The sequence below is a fragment of the Natrix helvetica genome (genome assembly GCF_964273705.1).
Source record: "Natrix helvetica genome assembly, chromosome: 4".
NCBI classification, from domain to species: domain Eukaryota; kingdom Metazoa; phylum Chordata; class Lepidosauria; order Squamata; family Natricidae; genus Natrix; species Natrix helvetica.
This window is the reverse complement of record NC_138550.1, coordinates 33732426-33749036: the sequence shown is the minus strand read 5'-3', so window position 1 is coordinate 33749036 and position 16611 is coordinate 33732426. Positions and strand designations below refer to the sequence as shown.

The 16611-nt window shown below is 37.4% G+C and overlaps 1 protein-coding gene across 2 annotated transcripts; it reads left to right on the top strand.

The window, feature by feature from the left end:
* Positions 1-92: 92 nt before the first annotated feature.
* Positions 93-16251, top strand: ZBTB11 (zinc finger and BTB domain containing 11). 2 transcript variants are annotated; one of them, XM_081951672.1, is made up of 12 exons: positions 1422-1678; positions 2449-2555; positions 2667-2902; positions 3052-3283; positions 3855-4705; positions 5889-6068; positions 6448-6681; positions 8139-8283; positions 9312-9429; positions 11461-11619; positions 13733-13908; positions 15505-16251. In XM_081951672.1, exons 3-12 carry the CDS (start codon positions 2759-2761, stop codon positions 16014-16016), a joined length of 2751 nt encoding a protein of 916 aa, XP_081807798.1. In that variant the 5' UTR covers positions 1422-1678; positions 2449-2555; positions 2667-2758; the 3' UTR covers positions 16017-16251. The 2 variants fall into 2 exon arrangements, with proteins under 2 accessions (XP_081807797.1, XP_081807798.1); XM_081951671.1 differs by lacking the exons at positions 1422-1678; positions 2449-2555 and adding an exon at positions 93-1217.
* Positions 16252-16611: the final 360 nt, after the last annotated feature.

Here is a 16611-nt window from a genome sequence, read left to right as displayed (position 1 = left end):
GAGAAAGAAAAATAGTTTGAAAAGAGAGGAATCCTTTTTGCAAGCCACTTGGCGATAAGAAAGTTCTGACCGTGCTTTCCGGTAATTATTTGTCGGCTTCTGTAGAAAGTGCAGAAACAAATCGAATAAGATGCTTTACAAAGTTAAGCTGTAAGGCTTACAAATGTAAGGCAAATTTCATATTCTCATGGAAGCGCTTTAAGAATCACATATGGGCAGAGCAGTTCAGCCAAGCCGGCAATCTGCAGGCTGATTAGTTCAATACAAGAAAGGAACTACATTTATTTAGTGCAGTTTAAACTATTTTGCCTATATTACATGCAATTAAACGTGTCCCACTCATGTTAACCGCTCTGTATTAAAACAGCAAATCATTTTCAACGGCCCTGGCAACGTTTGCCCGATTCCAGCATGGCGACGCTCCTCAAAGCGCTTCCCCTTCCCTCCGCTCGAAGGGCTAGGCCAGACCTCACTTCCGCTTGTGCAGCAGCCATTTTGTCTTTCCGTTGATCCGGCTGCCCGAGCTTCTTCCTCCCACCCGTCGCCGAGGACCGCGAAACTCCAGTTCCACCTCCTGGGGCCCGATTCCTTCTGGACCCGATGCTTCGGGTTTTTCTTTATTTTAACCCTTCCCGTAATTCCCCCTTTCCCCTTGCTTTCCCCTTCGCTCGCTCCGAGTGGTCTCCTTTCTAACACCTGTGACAGGAGACACCACCCACCCACCCGCGACGCCTGCTTCTCTTCTTCGGAGAGTTCCCTCGCGTCTCCTCCGCGGGGGACCCGGGGGTTCAACCTCATCCCACCCCCCAAAACAGAGCTGGACCCGCATCGGACTCTCTCAGCGGCTGAAGTGCCCCTAAGCTGACCAGGGGGCGTCCGCCGGCTGCCACTCACCTCCCCGCCCGCCATGTCGAGCGAGGAGAGCTACTTGGCCATCCTGCGCTACTTGACCAACGAGCGCGAGCCTTATGCGCCGGGTACCGAGGGCAACGTCAAGCGCAAGATCCGCAAGGCCGCCGCCTGCTATGTGGTGCGCGGCGGGACCCTCTACTACCAGCGCCGGCAGCGGGACCAGCAGCGCTTCGCCGAGCTCGAAGTGGTGCTGCAGGCCGAGCGTCGCGGCCGCCTCATTCGGGCAGCCCACCTGGAAACTGACGGCTCCCACCGGACCCGCTTGCAGACTTGGCAGCGCCTCTCCAGGCGCTACTGGTGGCGAGGTGAGGAAAGGCGCTGGGTGGGATGGGGTTGTGGGGAGGAGGAAGAAGAAGAGGGGGGCGTCCCTGCGTGACCGGTCTTGAACCAGCGGAGCGCGAGAGCACGCCGTCTGGCTGACTGGCTGGCTGTGTGCTCGGAGGTGCCTCGCAGCGGCGCGGTGACACGCGCGACTTACTCGCCCCACCTCTGGTCTTGAGCGCCGCCTTCGTCAGACCGACGCGCTCTCTTTCGAAGCTGCTAAAAACAGACCAGGGAGTTGCCTGGCTCGTGGCCGAAGATGAATTTCCGTGGGAATGGGCTTCTGCTCAAAAAACTCCCGTTCAATTCACCCGCTGCCTTCTCCTGAAGTCACTTAACCGCGGTTAATCATTGTGAAAATGAATCTCGTTTTCTGCATGATTGCATTGATGCATGTTGAACACAACATTTAGGGCTTCATTTGATCAACAGATTAGGATTATCGGTACATTTGATTTGCATGTCTACGGAGATTCTCAAGTCATCCAGGTCGTGGGTGCTTTTTCAAGAGGCAACTGGACTTTTAAAAAATGCAAATGACCAGCTGTCTGCAAGGAATATAAAAAAAGCCTTCCATTCCCCACCATCCAGTCAAAGCTGGAGAAGCTTCTTGGCTAAGAAGCCAAATGTCTTCCAAAAAGAAAAAGAAAAAAACACCACCAAGAAAGTCCAGTTGCCTCTTGAAAAAGCATCTTTGATGTGTGATGTGCATTGGTTCTGCAGGGGACTTTTTGCCGATGTTAAAGGTTTTTTTGAGCTCATGTTGAGCCCATGTGAACTGTAATCCCCAAACGAGCAGCAATGATTTGAAAAACAAAACAAAAATTGTATAAAATAAGGACTTCTAAATTTTAAGCACATTTTCTTTTTGTAATAGCCTTCAATCAATGCAAGGCAGACATGCAGCTTCAAATCTGATATAGCACTAATCAAGGATCTTTTAATTTACATAAATTAGCTTACTATAGACAGGAGGCAGATGGGTATTTTCTGTTAATTATCAGACATGAGTTCTAATGGATCAGACATGTTTTGTTTTGCATAATTATGGATTTCAGGGTAGAAAGTTTATAGTAGCGATGTGAATAGGCAGAGCAGAACAAAAGCAGAATGAAAAATATGCCTTGTAAAGAATCCCCTCTGTTTCATTTCTCCATATGTTTTTGGTTCAATACTATGCCATAAGTATGAAAAATTCATTTTGTACATTTATAGAAAGTATAGGTCTAAAACTGATGGGAGTCCTGACATGGCAGGAAGATTTGAAAATAAGCAAAAGCATTGGCTCTGATTTAGTCTCTTTCCATGCAACCAAATAAAAGGTAACGGATGAGTGTTTTTGAATAACTGCCCAATATTGAAAATTTAATTTTAATATATCAATTTATGCATGAATAAAACAATACATACAAAAAGGTTTTGTGTTTTTTAAGGTATCCTGAAGCAAGTTAAAGATTATATTAAAGAATGTAGCAAATGCCAGGAAAAATTAGATCGTTCTAGATCGCTGTCAGACCCTTCTGAAATGCTGGAAGAGCTAGGATTGGATGCAATTTCTCATGAAGATAGTAATGAAACAGACGATGAAATAAATAATTCCACGTCACTGCCAGCAGCATCACCAAAACCAGTGAAAAAGAAACCAATAGCCAAGCATGAACTTGTATTTGTAAGTAAACATTCATATATAATTGGCATGGAAATTTATTTTACATTTATGCTATAAACTGTTTTCATACGTAGCATATTTAAGATGATACTTAATTTGCTTTTGTTTGTTTTAGTTGTAACAATATGGGCTGTCTTTTTTGATGCCAGGTTGATAGTAAAGGCCTTGTGAAACAATCTTCTCCAAAACATTCTCAATCAGTTTTGAATCAGTTGAACCAACAGCGGCTTTCTAGTCAGTTCTGTGATGTTACCTTACTTATTGAGGGAGAAGTGTACAAAGCACACAAATCTATTTTGGCAGCCAACAGTGAATACTTCAGAGAACTTTTTATTGAAAAGGGAGCTGTTTCCAGCCATGAAGCAGTAGTAGATCTTTCAGGTAATGTATCATAATATCAGTGAGTTTGTTAAATATGAAGATTTTTTAAAGGCAATTCAATAAACTATATAAAATATATTAAGAAAGACTATGCTGTCAAGTTTTCCTGAAGAAAAGATGCTTGGGTTTTTTGTTTATTTGTTGTGCTTTTGGTTTAATTTGACAGGAAGTAATTTGGACAGTGTGCCCCAATTTATTTATTTATTTAGTAAATTTATGTCCTGTCTTTCAGGATAAAAAGGGACCTATTTTACAATAGTGTATCTATTAATATACCACATTTAAATATAACTAAAATGATTTTTATATAGTAATGTTAAATACAGAATTATATCATAACATGACATTAGTGAAAAACACTGAAGCAAAAGTTTACTTAAAACAGAGATAAGGAATGAATGCATTTCTATGCAGACGATTCCTGAGATGTGTGACAGCTATTGAAAAGAGACCCTGTCCTCAGTATTCATCAGACTGGCAGACTTCTATTTTTATAAAATAAATGGCGAGGGTCTACTCTTTCATCAAATCTTTCTAATTTATTTTGTTTGTTTTGTGTGTGTACGTGCAGGATTTCGGAAGGCCAGTTTCCTCCCTTTGCTAGAATTTGCTTATACTTCAGAATTAGTTTTTGATTTTTGTAACATGGCAGCTGTAGCTGAGCTAGCTCAGCATCTTCTCATGACAGAAGTCTTGGCAATCTGTGAAAATGTACACAAACAGATGGAAGATAAACAAATCACCGTATATCAAAAAGGAGATGTACAAGTAGTGGAGGTAGCTCAAACTATTTCAGAGCAGAATGAAAATGAAGCTAATCCTGTTGCCAGCACTGAGCAAGCAATATCTACCGAAGATCCAGGAGCAACGGTGAATGGAACATCTTCAAACACTGAGGCAGAAGAGATGACTGTGTGTGAAACTGCATTGCAAATTGTTTCAGAGCCTCCTGCGAAGAATCTTCCTGAGCTCCCGATCCATACTCCTGCTTTGGAAACAACAGAAGATGACGAGAAAGCCCCAGTAGTGGAATGTTCCACAAATCAAACTATAACTTTGGTACAAACTGAACCTTCAGTATCAGAGCAAGTTATTATTAGTACTCAGGCTGAAAATGAGGCTGATCAAAATATAAATGGAGATCCAAATGTGAACAGCGAACTTAATGTGAGCAGCGAAGCAAATGCAGAAGTTGCTGTTGAGGATTCCCAGGAAGGGCTTAAGCGAAAACGTGGTCGGCCTTGTAAAATGCAGGACATTCCACAATCACAACCGGAGGCCACAGCTCTTAGTCAAGATGATACTTATAAAAGCAAGCTTCGCCAGCGATCTGTTAGTGAGGGTGGCTATATTCGACTGCACAAAGGTACCGAAAAAAAACTGCAGAACAGAAAGCCAGGTCCCAAATCAGCTATCCAGCAGGTATAAGTCTGCTCAAAATCTGTTGTTTTTTTTAAAAAATGGGTGGGGGAGACAGGACTATCTATAAAAATCTTGAAGTTTACAAATACATTTTTTCCCTTCTGGCAAGCCCACAAAGTGATATTACACTAAGACTTTAAAGTACCTAAAACCATATATACTGTATATCAGCTGTACAACAGAAAGATTTTAATTTTTCTGTTTTAATATAACAATTACATGTAGCTTAGCTGATTGGAATGGGGACAGATGTTACCGCAAGAGCGGTAGCTGCATGATATTGTTAATTAATTAAATGTGCATGCCACCTAATTCTCTGTTGACAGCGGACAACAATCAAATAAAATAAAAGATGGCAAGTGGGACAAATAAAATAGAATGAAGCAAGAAATCTCACTCCTTCACTAAAGATCTGGGTAAAGAACTAGGTCTTCACTGCTCTTCTAAGCAATATCAGAGTGGGGACCATCTGGATCTTGGTAGAGAGACTTCATTTCACAGAGCAAGTGTTGCCACAGAAAAGGCATGTCTTTTGGGTCTCAATATGTGACATGATTTAATCAAAGGAACGCAGAGCCCACCAATCTTGTAAGATCAACTTAGTTGGGCAGATAGTATGGCAAAGATTTATTTACTTCAAAGATGCTTAAGAATTCAATGCTGTGTGTGTTATGGGCATTTACAAAAATTGTGTATACAGATTATATTCTTTCAAACATTTTTTTTGTATTCCATCAAATACAGATACAAATTTTTAAATGCATTTAAAATTTATTGAGATTGATTGAATATTTTTGTTTCCTATCCCTTAGATAGAACTAATAAAATATATTTACCAATTATCAGATTATGCTGTATGTAAGAGGCATGATTTAGCTAAACTGGTGGACTGGGAAGTTAAGTATGATTGAGTGGAATTTGGATGAGAGGTTTTCAGGAAAGCTCAGAGCCATGAGTTACATTGCACTATTTTTGAAAATATGACACCAAAAGTAATGGCAACTAACTTCTATGCTGTTAAAATACCAACATGGTTATGTTCATTAAGACCCGTGAAGTTAACTTAAAAAAAGATTGGCTTTTCTGGTCATGTATTTTGGTTCTCTGCAGGTAATATGTTTGAGTTGTTGTTTCTGTTTTCTGTATGACTAATATTAATGTTAAATATCAATTTTTTAATCAGGTTGCTATGAAGCTAGTGCAAAGAGGCAAGAAGATGAAGCAACCCAAAAGAGAGATTATAGAACACAGTGAGGCAGAAGCTCAGCACAAATGCAGTGAATGTGGGATGATTTTCCAGAGACGCTATGCTCTTATAATGCACACATTGAAGCATGAGAGGACAAAAAATTATAAATGCCCAGTAAGCACTTGGTAAAATGTATTATGAGTAAAGATTCCTATGATAGTGTTAACATATTCTTTGCATGCTAAGTTTCTCTGATAGAGTTTAACCTGATAATAGTTCTTGAATATACACTTCTGTCCTTATTTTATAATGATCAAGATCCATGGTTTGAAGCATTACTTTGCAAGTGGGTGGCCATTTCCAAGTCTGGGAAATGTAAATAAAGTTGATTAGACACAGAGTGGAAAGTTACATCTTTTATCTTTTGATTGAAATGTATACATTATAATTTCAGTTATATACTATATATATATATATACACACACAGACACACACACGCACACCTATTTTTTAATAAGATTTCTCACAAGAAGTAAAATTTTTGTTTCCTTAGCTATGCAAAAAAGAGTTCCAATACGGTGCTTCACTGCGAGCTCACCTTGTTCGTCATACCCAAAAAAATGAAGTGACTGTTGCAACTGCTAATATAGAAGAAAGTGGTGCTGCCACGAAGGGAAGAACTAAGCGAGAATTTATCTGTGATATATGTGGAAGAAGTTTGCCTAAACTCTATTCTTTGCGAATCCACATGTTGAAACATACAGGTGTAAAGCCACATGCATGTAAGGTAAAAAATAACCCATTTCCTTCACTGCAATGTTAATGCACTTTGGTTAATGCATTTCTCTGTTAATGCATTTCTCTGGTAGAAAGTAGGTTTTGGAATTCCTTTCCTCCGAGGTCCAATCCATTTCCTCCTGAATTTCAGGAGAGCAGTTGACATCTGTTGTTTCATCTAGTGCAAGGAGAAGGCATACTATGATAAAAGTCTGACATTGACAAGTGCATGATTTTGCATATTTCTGCATAGTTCTAATATTGTAAATGCTGTTTATATTGTAAGTAGGTTGATTTATTTTTGAGTGGACTGTTTTTAATCTATGGAATTATTTTGACTGTTAGTCTCCCAGACTCTTCAGGTATGGAAAACATTGTCAATTCATAGCAATCATAGATAGACTTTTTCCCATTGCAGTCTGTCCCTAACCTAGACCTTTAGGTCTTCCAACAGTGCACTTTTTTTTTTCCCCGCCAAAAACTTTATTTACCAACTGTGCTTATTACCGCTCAACTGAATCTATCTACCTTGCTGATCCTCTCCTTTCATTCCATCTTTCCCAGCATTAGAATATTGTCAAAGCACTATGTCTTTGCATAACGCATCTGAAGTAGGACATTTATGTAGTTATTTATTTAGTTATTTGATTTATAAGATTGCTCAAATCAAACTGCATGTCTGGATGATCAACAACAACAAAAACTAACATCAAAAAAAGGATAATTTGTATCTCAAGTGAGAATTCTGGATTGATTGATTGATTCAGCAATCCATTTATTTCTTTTCTTGGCTGTGCATGGTATTCTCATGAATTTTCTCCAATACCAAAGTTCCAAAGAGTTGATACTCTTTCTATCCAACTTCTTTGAATTCCACTACCATTATTTCTGCACAGTTTGAATGATGTATTTGCTATTATAAGTACAAAGATCTGCCTCCAGCAACTTTCTATATCACTGCTGCCCAACATAGATGGTTGCTTACTTTTGCTGTGCAGTTGGGATGACCTTTACAACTTGGGGTGTTCTGCTGGAAAATTTATTCTTCACATACACACTGTGGTCTTTGCTCATTCCTGCCACGAACACCCTCCCTTTCTCCCATCACAGTGAAGCAGCAAACAGGACTTATGAAGGAATGGAAGCATGCAACCAAATAAATAAAATAAGTATCTCCCCTAGCAAAGTAATCTAGTTACCACCAGGCTTTGCAAAATCCAGATGACCACTAGATGGCCGTAAAAAGTGGGTGTTTTTGATGTCTTTACTTCATTGAGTAGTTGTATGGATTTTGTGCAATTCAGATCTCACAGTCCTAATCTAATTTTCCAAAAAATGCTAGCCCTAGGTAAAAAATGTCAAGTACTTATGGATCATGCAGTATAAGATTCAGTGAAGCTTTCTTCATCTTAGTGTATTGCTGTTCACCTTGAAAGACAATATTATTTTTGTGATGTTGTTTAATAGATTTGTGGAAAGTCATTTACCTACAAACATGGTTTAAAGATGCACCTTGTGTTGCATGAGGCACAAAAGCAGTTTAAGTGTGAATTGTGTGACAAATCCTTTGTCACAAAAAGAAGCCTTCAGGAGCATGTAAGCATTCACACAGGTAAATGACACACATTATTAATTAATGCCAGCAGTAAAATAATGTAAGAAAGATTATATTGTCACTTCTCAATCTAATGGGTTTCCTCTTTCATTTTATTTCTATAATTTTATACTTCCAAAAAACTCCAACATACAAGGTTGATTCTGTGTAGTAAACATGCTTTAACCATCAGTCTGGCCAAGATGCCAATCAATGGGAATTATATGTATAGTTTTTTAAGACTAGAAACCAGCTATATTTAACGACCAGTGATATCGAGCCTGTTAACTGAATAAATCAAATGTAGGCACCGGCTGTGACATTTCACCTCATTGATTGCCAGGGTTGAATCAGCTGGACTGGCTGGCTTCTTCCATTCCATTGCTATTTCCAGGACTGAATGCTCATTGGAGTTGGGCAACAATCTGTATGGGCCCAATATTCCATTATTCATTCTGAGGTTGTACAGAGGCTGTGCTACCTGTTAAAACTTCCAAACAAGCTCAAAAAGACTATATCAAAGTATAGAGCCAGTTTTCAGGAATGTATAAAACATGTATGCTAAACAACAGCCACATTTTAAAGTGTGACTTCAGTAAAGAAAGTGAAGCATTCTACACATCATTGAGCAGAGTCTTTGAAGTCAGCCTTTGTATGCTCTACATTTGACCAACTGTTTCAATCAGTATGTGAAAAATTATTTCACACTGAAAAGTTATTAATATATATTTATTTCATATATTATTTGGGAACAGGAAACAGCTATAGTAGTTAAGAATAGTGGTATCATAAAAGTGAGAAGATGAAGATTAAGAGAAGGAAGGTAATATGAGAAGGGGGAGTTGGATTATTTGTTTTGAGTTTTAGAAAGTTTATATGTGTTAAGATAATTAATGGATTGTGAATATTTTGTTTCTTATCAAAAATCGGGGTGGTTACTTTTCCTTTTGCCAGATTGTCATCAGATGTCAGCTCTAGCCTTTTGGAAGTTGCATGTGATCTGTAGTTTGCCTAGCCATATATCAATATACTTTTATCATTTTCAGGAGAATCAAAATACTTCTGTTCACACTGTGGAAAATCTTTTCATAGAGCTTCAGGACTTAGTAAACACTTAAAGAAACATCAGCCCAAACCTGAAATCCGTGGCTATCAATGCAACCAGTAAGTGTAATTAAGATTTTAAAAGGTTTGAAAGTAGCTTGCCTAATCTTGGTAGGTAGTAAGTGATTATCCATCTTATTCTTGTGAAAGCCAAAATTGCTTGAATATTAATTGTATTACTACAAAATTTCTCAGAACTTTGAAATAATTTGTAGTAGGCAGTTTTTAGATTAGTATTGTAATACCATTTTTATTAGATATTTCTAGAATAGGACTTAGACCTGTGATGGCGAACCTATGGCATGCATGCAAGCTATCAGCTCCAGCGCGCATGCGCACACTGGCCAGCTGTTTCCTGGCCTTCTGGAAGGCGGTGGAAGGCCGTTTTCATCCTCCCCAGCTTCAGGAAAGCCTCCGGAGCTTGGGGAAGGTGAAAAACGGGCCCAACAGGCCAACAGAAGTTTCTGGTTGGCCCGTTGGGCCCATTTTTCATCCTCCCCAGGCTCTGCAGGCTTTCCTGGAGCCTGGGGAGAGTGAAAACAGCCTCCCCCGGCCCCCTGGAGGAAATACCAAGCGCTGCTTGGAGGCGAGTAGTGCGGTGCATGTGGGGGGTGGGGGTTGTGCGCGCATGCACATGTGGGGGGCACTTTCCATTACCGGTGCCAGCACGTGCTGCCGTGCGTGTGACTTCACATTTTTGGCACCCAACAACAAAAAGGTTAGCCATCACTGATTTAGACTATTATATTGTAGCATTGTTCATGGATCCAGATGGCCATGATCTAAATCTTCCTTCTCAGCGTTTTTAGGCTGTTTTGGCTGGAATTTTTGCCCCTTAAAAACATTTCAAACATTCTAACTCTAATTTCTTTATTCTTCTCATTGTTTTCTTATAACAGGAGCTCAGTTTTAGCCTTTTCAATAGAAATACATATTTTATTCTCCATACAAATTCCTAAAGAGAATTCTCCTGTTCAGGATTTCAGGCAACCATATTTGTATTATAAGTAGTTTCATTTCACTCTCATTCCATATTGACACTAAGCATTGTATAGCTTTCAGGTAAATTCAGTGCTCAGTGAGCTAGAAATCTTTTTAGCTGAATGAGTGGATTCTCCATTAGATTTCTTTACTTTTTGTAATTCTTATTCCTCTGTGTCTTTGAGTTTACCAATGTTCTTTGTTTTAGTATCCTTGGGTTCTTTAGTATAATAATATAATGATGATGATGATAATGATGATGATGATGAAAAAAGAAAAAAAGTTTGATTCATTGATATTGCAATACCTGGTGATGCACAAACTAAAGATAAGCTGCAAGAAAAAAAATCACAAAGTACCAGGACTTGCAAATTGAAGTTGAACGACTGTGGAAAAAGAAATCATGTGTTGTCCTGATTGTAATTGGAGCCCTCAGAGCAATACATAAAGGGCTACCTTGCTATTTGGAAATTCTAAATTTATCAGACTTGAACATTCTTATTCTACAAAAAAACCATCCTACTTGGAACAGTTTATATCCTCCGATGTTACCTTAACAGTTCCTAGGTCCTTGGTTAGTACTCGAGCTGTTGAGCTACCAACCAGCTCCAAACGCTGTGAATCTCACCAAAGATTAACCAATAATAATAATAATAACAACAACAACAAACAATAGCAATTGAACTACTATTTAAATATTTGCTTATTTTCACGTAGTGCTCATTAAAATTGTATTAATCTTATTTTTCCATTGCATAGTGGATGGACATAGTTTATTCCGAAGATAACAAATTGAAACCATTCTTTTTTATTTTATAATGTTATTTATTCCAGAGTGAGGTAGCAATATTGGTTGTAGAATAGTTTTGAAAACAGTTCTGGAAAGTTAATTAGTTTAGAATCATTCCCTTTTTCATAATCTGATAGAGAATTAACTATTTTGTAGCATAGGCAAATTGTTTCATATTTTTATAGGGATTGTTTTCAAATATGAAATAATAGTATTAATGCATGTATACATATGGCTGCACTGTGGTAACCTTTTTCTCTTTTCATTATTAAGGACTATATATATGTACTCTATATTATTCATCACAAATCTAATTTCAGGTGTGAGAAAAGTTTCTACGAACCTCGGGATCTCCGCCAGCATATGAACAAACATCTTGGAGTGAAACCTTTTCAATGTCAATTTTGTGGGAAATGCTATAGTTGGAAGAAAGATTGGTATTCTCATGTAAAATCACATTCTGTTACTGATCCATACAGGTAAACAAAGCTGGGTACTCTTGGCTGCAAATACTTAGACTTAAATGAAAACTTTAAATGAAAGCTTTATGTAACCTGTACTTTTTTGATGGGATAACTTAAATGCAAAAAAACATCATACCCGATTAAGTTACTGAAAAAAGCTCATTTTATTTTGTCTCAATATATTGTTTTGATTTTTTTTATTTAGGCAGCCTATTTATTAATTTATTCAATTCCAGCAAACTCTACCAGAGCTTATATCACTGTATAAATCTGATTATATCCATCAATCTGTTTATAGACTTAGACATTCAGTATTGAGCTTTTGAATTATTAAGAATTCTTGGTAGGGCAGAACTCTTTGCAACAGAAAATTAAAAAGATGATGAATTGTAAGTGGATGATGAGCTATGAGATTACGTAAGAAGTTCACAAGACTCTAGTTCTAGCATTTCACTTTTGCTTGCAGAGCTATTTTTGAACTACATCAGCTCTCCTATATCATTCCAGTAGTTATCATTGCTTATATTTAAAATGTTTTTTACTAAAATGTTTGTTTAGTAAAGTTAGCTATCATGGAATATAAAAAAGGTTTTCCTTGAGGTTTTTCCAGAGTTTGTAAAATAGTAAAAGATTCTTATTTATGCTCCAGTTGACTTTCAAAAAGGCTTAGATTTGTTTTTCCATAAAATCCAATATTAAGGTCACTCCTCGAGCAGAGGTGTTGGACTAAATCTCTTAAGATCTCTTCCAATTCTGTTATTCTTCTAAAATTTCATAATGTCTTCAAACCAGAAGATACCAGTGAAAGAATAAAAATGTAAAAGAAATTTCTCTCTTACTTTAACATTGTAAGCCATCTGATCATTTGGAGTTGGATAACCTCTAGCGCTAATAAAATCAATCAGTCAATAGTTCTTGGAATTTAGGAAATCAATGATACATTATTTATTCTTATTAATCACGAGTGACAGTCATCTTGGTGTTTTGAAGCTAAAAGAAAAAACAGTTGATATGGTAAGCTTTTATTTACAGTTGCAGATGGTAAACTGAAAAAATAATGGCTTCAACAAAGCAGTCTAGTCAGTAGTTGAGGTATCAAGTGTATTTAGTGTTTTGATTTCAACTACTCTTAACATTTCTCCTGTAATAAAGTAGAAGTTCCTTCCTATATTGACTTCAATCTCCTTTATGTAAGAAAACATTCTCCAAACTTTTCATTTTATGTAAATGAAAATGCAGTCTATGATCACCCAATTTTCATGGTGCTTGCTTTCAAGGATCAAGAGAAAAATGCATCTTGTGGAGTGATAACATGATATCAATGGAAGTTTTGCAGGTCTTGGTCAACAAAAATACATAGAGCTATTCCAAGTTTGTTAATGAGGAGAAAAGTAAAATAGTGCTGAAAAAGCAGTTTTTTTTTTAATGAACTCTGCCTAACTTGCATAAAATGTAGGATTGTACTGAGCCCGCTCCCTTAACTGTTCCAAACTTCAGTTTGAGACTTTGCCATTGGAACTGAGAAAATAAATTATAAAGGTGTATAAAAAGGTGTTTAAATTGACCAAGGAGAGATTCAACCTAGAAATGAGGAGGAACTTTCTGACAGTGAGAACAATCAACCAATGGAACAGCTTGCCTTCGGAAGTTGTGGGAGCTTCATCACTTGAGACTTTCAAGAAGAGATTGGACTGCCATTTGTCAGAAATGGTGTAGATGCTCCTGCTTGGGGGGGGTGGACTAGATGACCTTTAAGGTCCTTTCCAACTCTGTTAATCTGTAATCTTTCTTCTTTCTAAGACAAGATGAAACTATATTGCTATATACCTGAGCAGGAATTCTGTTTTACTTTATTTGAAGCACACCATCTAATACTGCATCCTTAATTGTATTTGTATATGGTTATAGATTTTTTAAAACTATCATTCATAGGTATATAAAGGGCCCATTGTCTCTTTGAGCCTTCCAGAAAATATTAGCTTTTTAATACTAGTTCCCCACTTTCACTTGTCCTTACTTGTAAGCACCTTAACATTTTTTTATTACAATAGTCTATTCAAATACTAGTTTAGCATTTAAAAGGTTGTTTTTGAGTACTTTATCAAGCTGTTATTTTCTTTATGTTTAGATGCAATGTGTGTGGCAAAGAGTTCTACGAAAAAGCTTTGTACAGGAGGCATGTTAAAAAAGCCACTCATGGGAAGAAAGGGAGAGCAAAACAAAATTTGGAGCGCATTTGTGAACACTGTGGGAGAAAATTTACCCAGCTTCGGGAGTACAGAAGACATATGAACAACCATGAAGGTAAATGAAACAAGTCTGATTTTTTAAAAAATAGCACCTTTCTAAAGATATTCAAGATAAGATATTTATTACAGCCAGGGACCAGCTGTAAACTGAAGAGTGAGAAAGTAAATATAAAATCACAATTAAACTCAATAAAACTAGTGGTAAAGGAGTGATTGTTCTACAATAATAAAACAAAACATAGCCTCATTAAGAGAAATAAGAGCATATTGGTTAGATCAGCAATGTGCGTGTGCACCCATAATGTAATGTGCACATGACCCCAGGGGTGGGTCCTGGCAGGTACTACTGCCGGTTTGCTCGTGGGCGTGCTGCGTGTACACTGCACGTGCGCAGTGCAATAAAAATTGTTCTGCACATGCGCAGAAGCAAAAAACAAGATGGCCTATGACGCCACCTGGAGAACCAATTTGGGAGCGTGGCAGGCCTGGGTCACTGACGGTTCTAGCGACCCAGACCGTCAAACAATTATCGGTTCAGCCAAATCAGTCCAAACTGGTAGGAACCCACCACTGCATGACCCTCCCACACACCCTTCCACCCACGCATGCGCATGCACCTCCACGTGTGCCCCCTGCGCATGTGTGCATGACATCCCCACGCTCCCCTGCATGCAAGTGCAACACACCCACCCACCCTGCGGGGTTCTTGGTGTTCTATGCCCTTGGTTGTTTTCTTGCAGATGTTTCATTACCCAAACTAGATAACATCATCAGTGCTAGTCTGAAACATACTCATGTTTCTATCTCCTGTAAACCAATGTCAGTGGCAACATGATAGAAATGAATGTGAGACTTTTCTTCTGTTAGTCTTTGGTCGATTTGGTTTCCGTGCGTCTATTTCTTTTTAATTTCTCTCTAGTTTTGTAATTTTTGCCAACTTTTATTTTTGTTCATTATGGAATTTTTCCGTTTAACTATTTTTTTTTATTTTTATTGCTTTTTATTTATTTCAAATGGTTTTAACTGGGATTGGGCGATGTTTACATTTAATGATTAAATAAGAAAGATATGGTTGTATAAGCATAGTTTGGCTATCCTGCATTTTTAGGAAAGATGAAAGAGAGCTGAAACAGATAAGCTGTGGGTTTCCAATTGCCCTATTGTTTTCTTTCCCTTTTGTATTGAAAAAATGGATGGCAGATTCCCACAAATACCTTGATTTACTTAATCAGAATCTGTGAAGAAACGAATCTAGTCCTAGCACCATTTTAATTTCTATATCTCTGAAAGCAAAGATAATTAGCTAATTATAAATTATGTATCTGAACAGATATTAGTATGTTATATTTGCAATTTGATATTTCCTTTTTATCTGTTTAAAACTAGCTTTTAAAATTATAATCATAGTAACATGATAATAGATGGGAAAGAATGCCATTTTTCTGTATTTTAACACTAACAAATATTTATTAACCCAAAATATCCTGGGTTTATAGGTGACCTGTCAAGATTTCTCTATGCAAAATGACTATACAAAAGCTTATACTATAATGAACTTACTGGCTATGAGAAAATCTCATCTTAATCATTTTTATAGTAATTTTCACTTTTAAAGATTAGTAAATGCTTTCTTTCTGTTTCTGTTGAATAGGTGTTAAACCTTTTGAGTGTCTAACTTGTGGTGTTGCTTGGGCTGACGCACGTTCCTTAAAACGCCATGTAAGGTCACACACTGGAGAAAGGCCTTATGTATGTCCAGTATGCAATGAAGCCTACATAGATGCCCGTACCTTAAGAAAGCACATGACTAAATTTCACCGGGATTATGTACCTTGTAAAATCATGCTGGAAAAGGACACTCTTCAGTTTCATAATCAGGGGACTCAAGTCGAACATGCCATCAGTATTTTAACATCGGATGTGCCAGAACAAGAAACAGAGGTCTGTACTGAAGAGATTGAGACTGTAGTAATTACTGAAGAAACACTTGACCCTGTTGCAGCTACTGAAGAGTGTTCAACAGTTTCTACTCTTTCTGACCAAAGTATCATGCAAGTTGTCAATTATGTATTAGCACAACAACAAGGACAGAAAATAACAGAGGTTACAGAAGCTATTCAAACAGTAGAAGTAGAGGTACAGCATGTTTCTGATCAAGACTGAATACAAATATTCATTAATGTAGTATCTTGGTGAAACTGCATGTAATTAACAAAATATTAACTGTCTGGCTGGACTTTTATAGTAATTTCAGCATTCTGTTCTGAGTTTTGTGGAAAACATACATCTGTAATTAAAAATTAAATTCACCAGATAAGTAATGGACTTGCCCTAAGACTACTGCACCAGATGTAAATATTAGTTTTGAAAAACCTTTAAAATAAAATCATTTATGTGAGTGATAGTTATAATGTAATTTTTGATGCAGCTATTTTTTTATCATTTAATATACCAAAGATTTGTGCCAATAGTTTTCAGATTGTAGCTATATGAAGTTCAAGGAAGGGTATGATCTACAAAAATTATGAATGTTATTAATGGAGATAAATATTGTGGTATAATATATTTATTTAGTCAAAATCTCTGCATAATTTCCTTTAAGTATAAAAACAGTCTGGATGGCATAGACTTTCTTACAGAACAAACTTCCCATAAGAACGACTTCAAGTCAAGCTGCATTAAACCATAGGCAGTTTTAAGACTGAAACTGGGCAGTATCAACCAAGCATAAAACATCCTGCATTTCCTGTTTTGCTTT

Bases quoted from the DNA above. Each gene is read 5' to 3' on its own strand.
- ZBTB11 (XM_081951671.1), top strand. From the start codon at position 908: ATGTCGAGCGAGGAGAGCTACTTGGCCATCCTGCGCTACTTGACCAAC. The intron at 4,706-5,888 runs GTATAAGTCTGC...TTTTTTAATCAG, and splicing joins CCAAATCAGCTATCCAGCAG to GTTGCTATGAAGCTAGTGCA. The intron at 11,620-13,732 runs GTAAACAAAGCT...CTTTATGTTTAG, and splicing joins TCTGTTACTGATCCATACAG to ATGCAATGTGTGTGGCAAAG.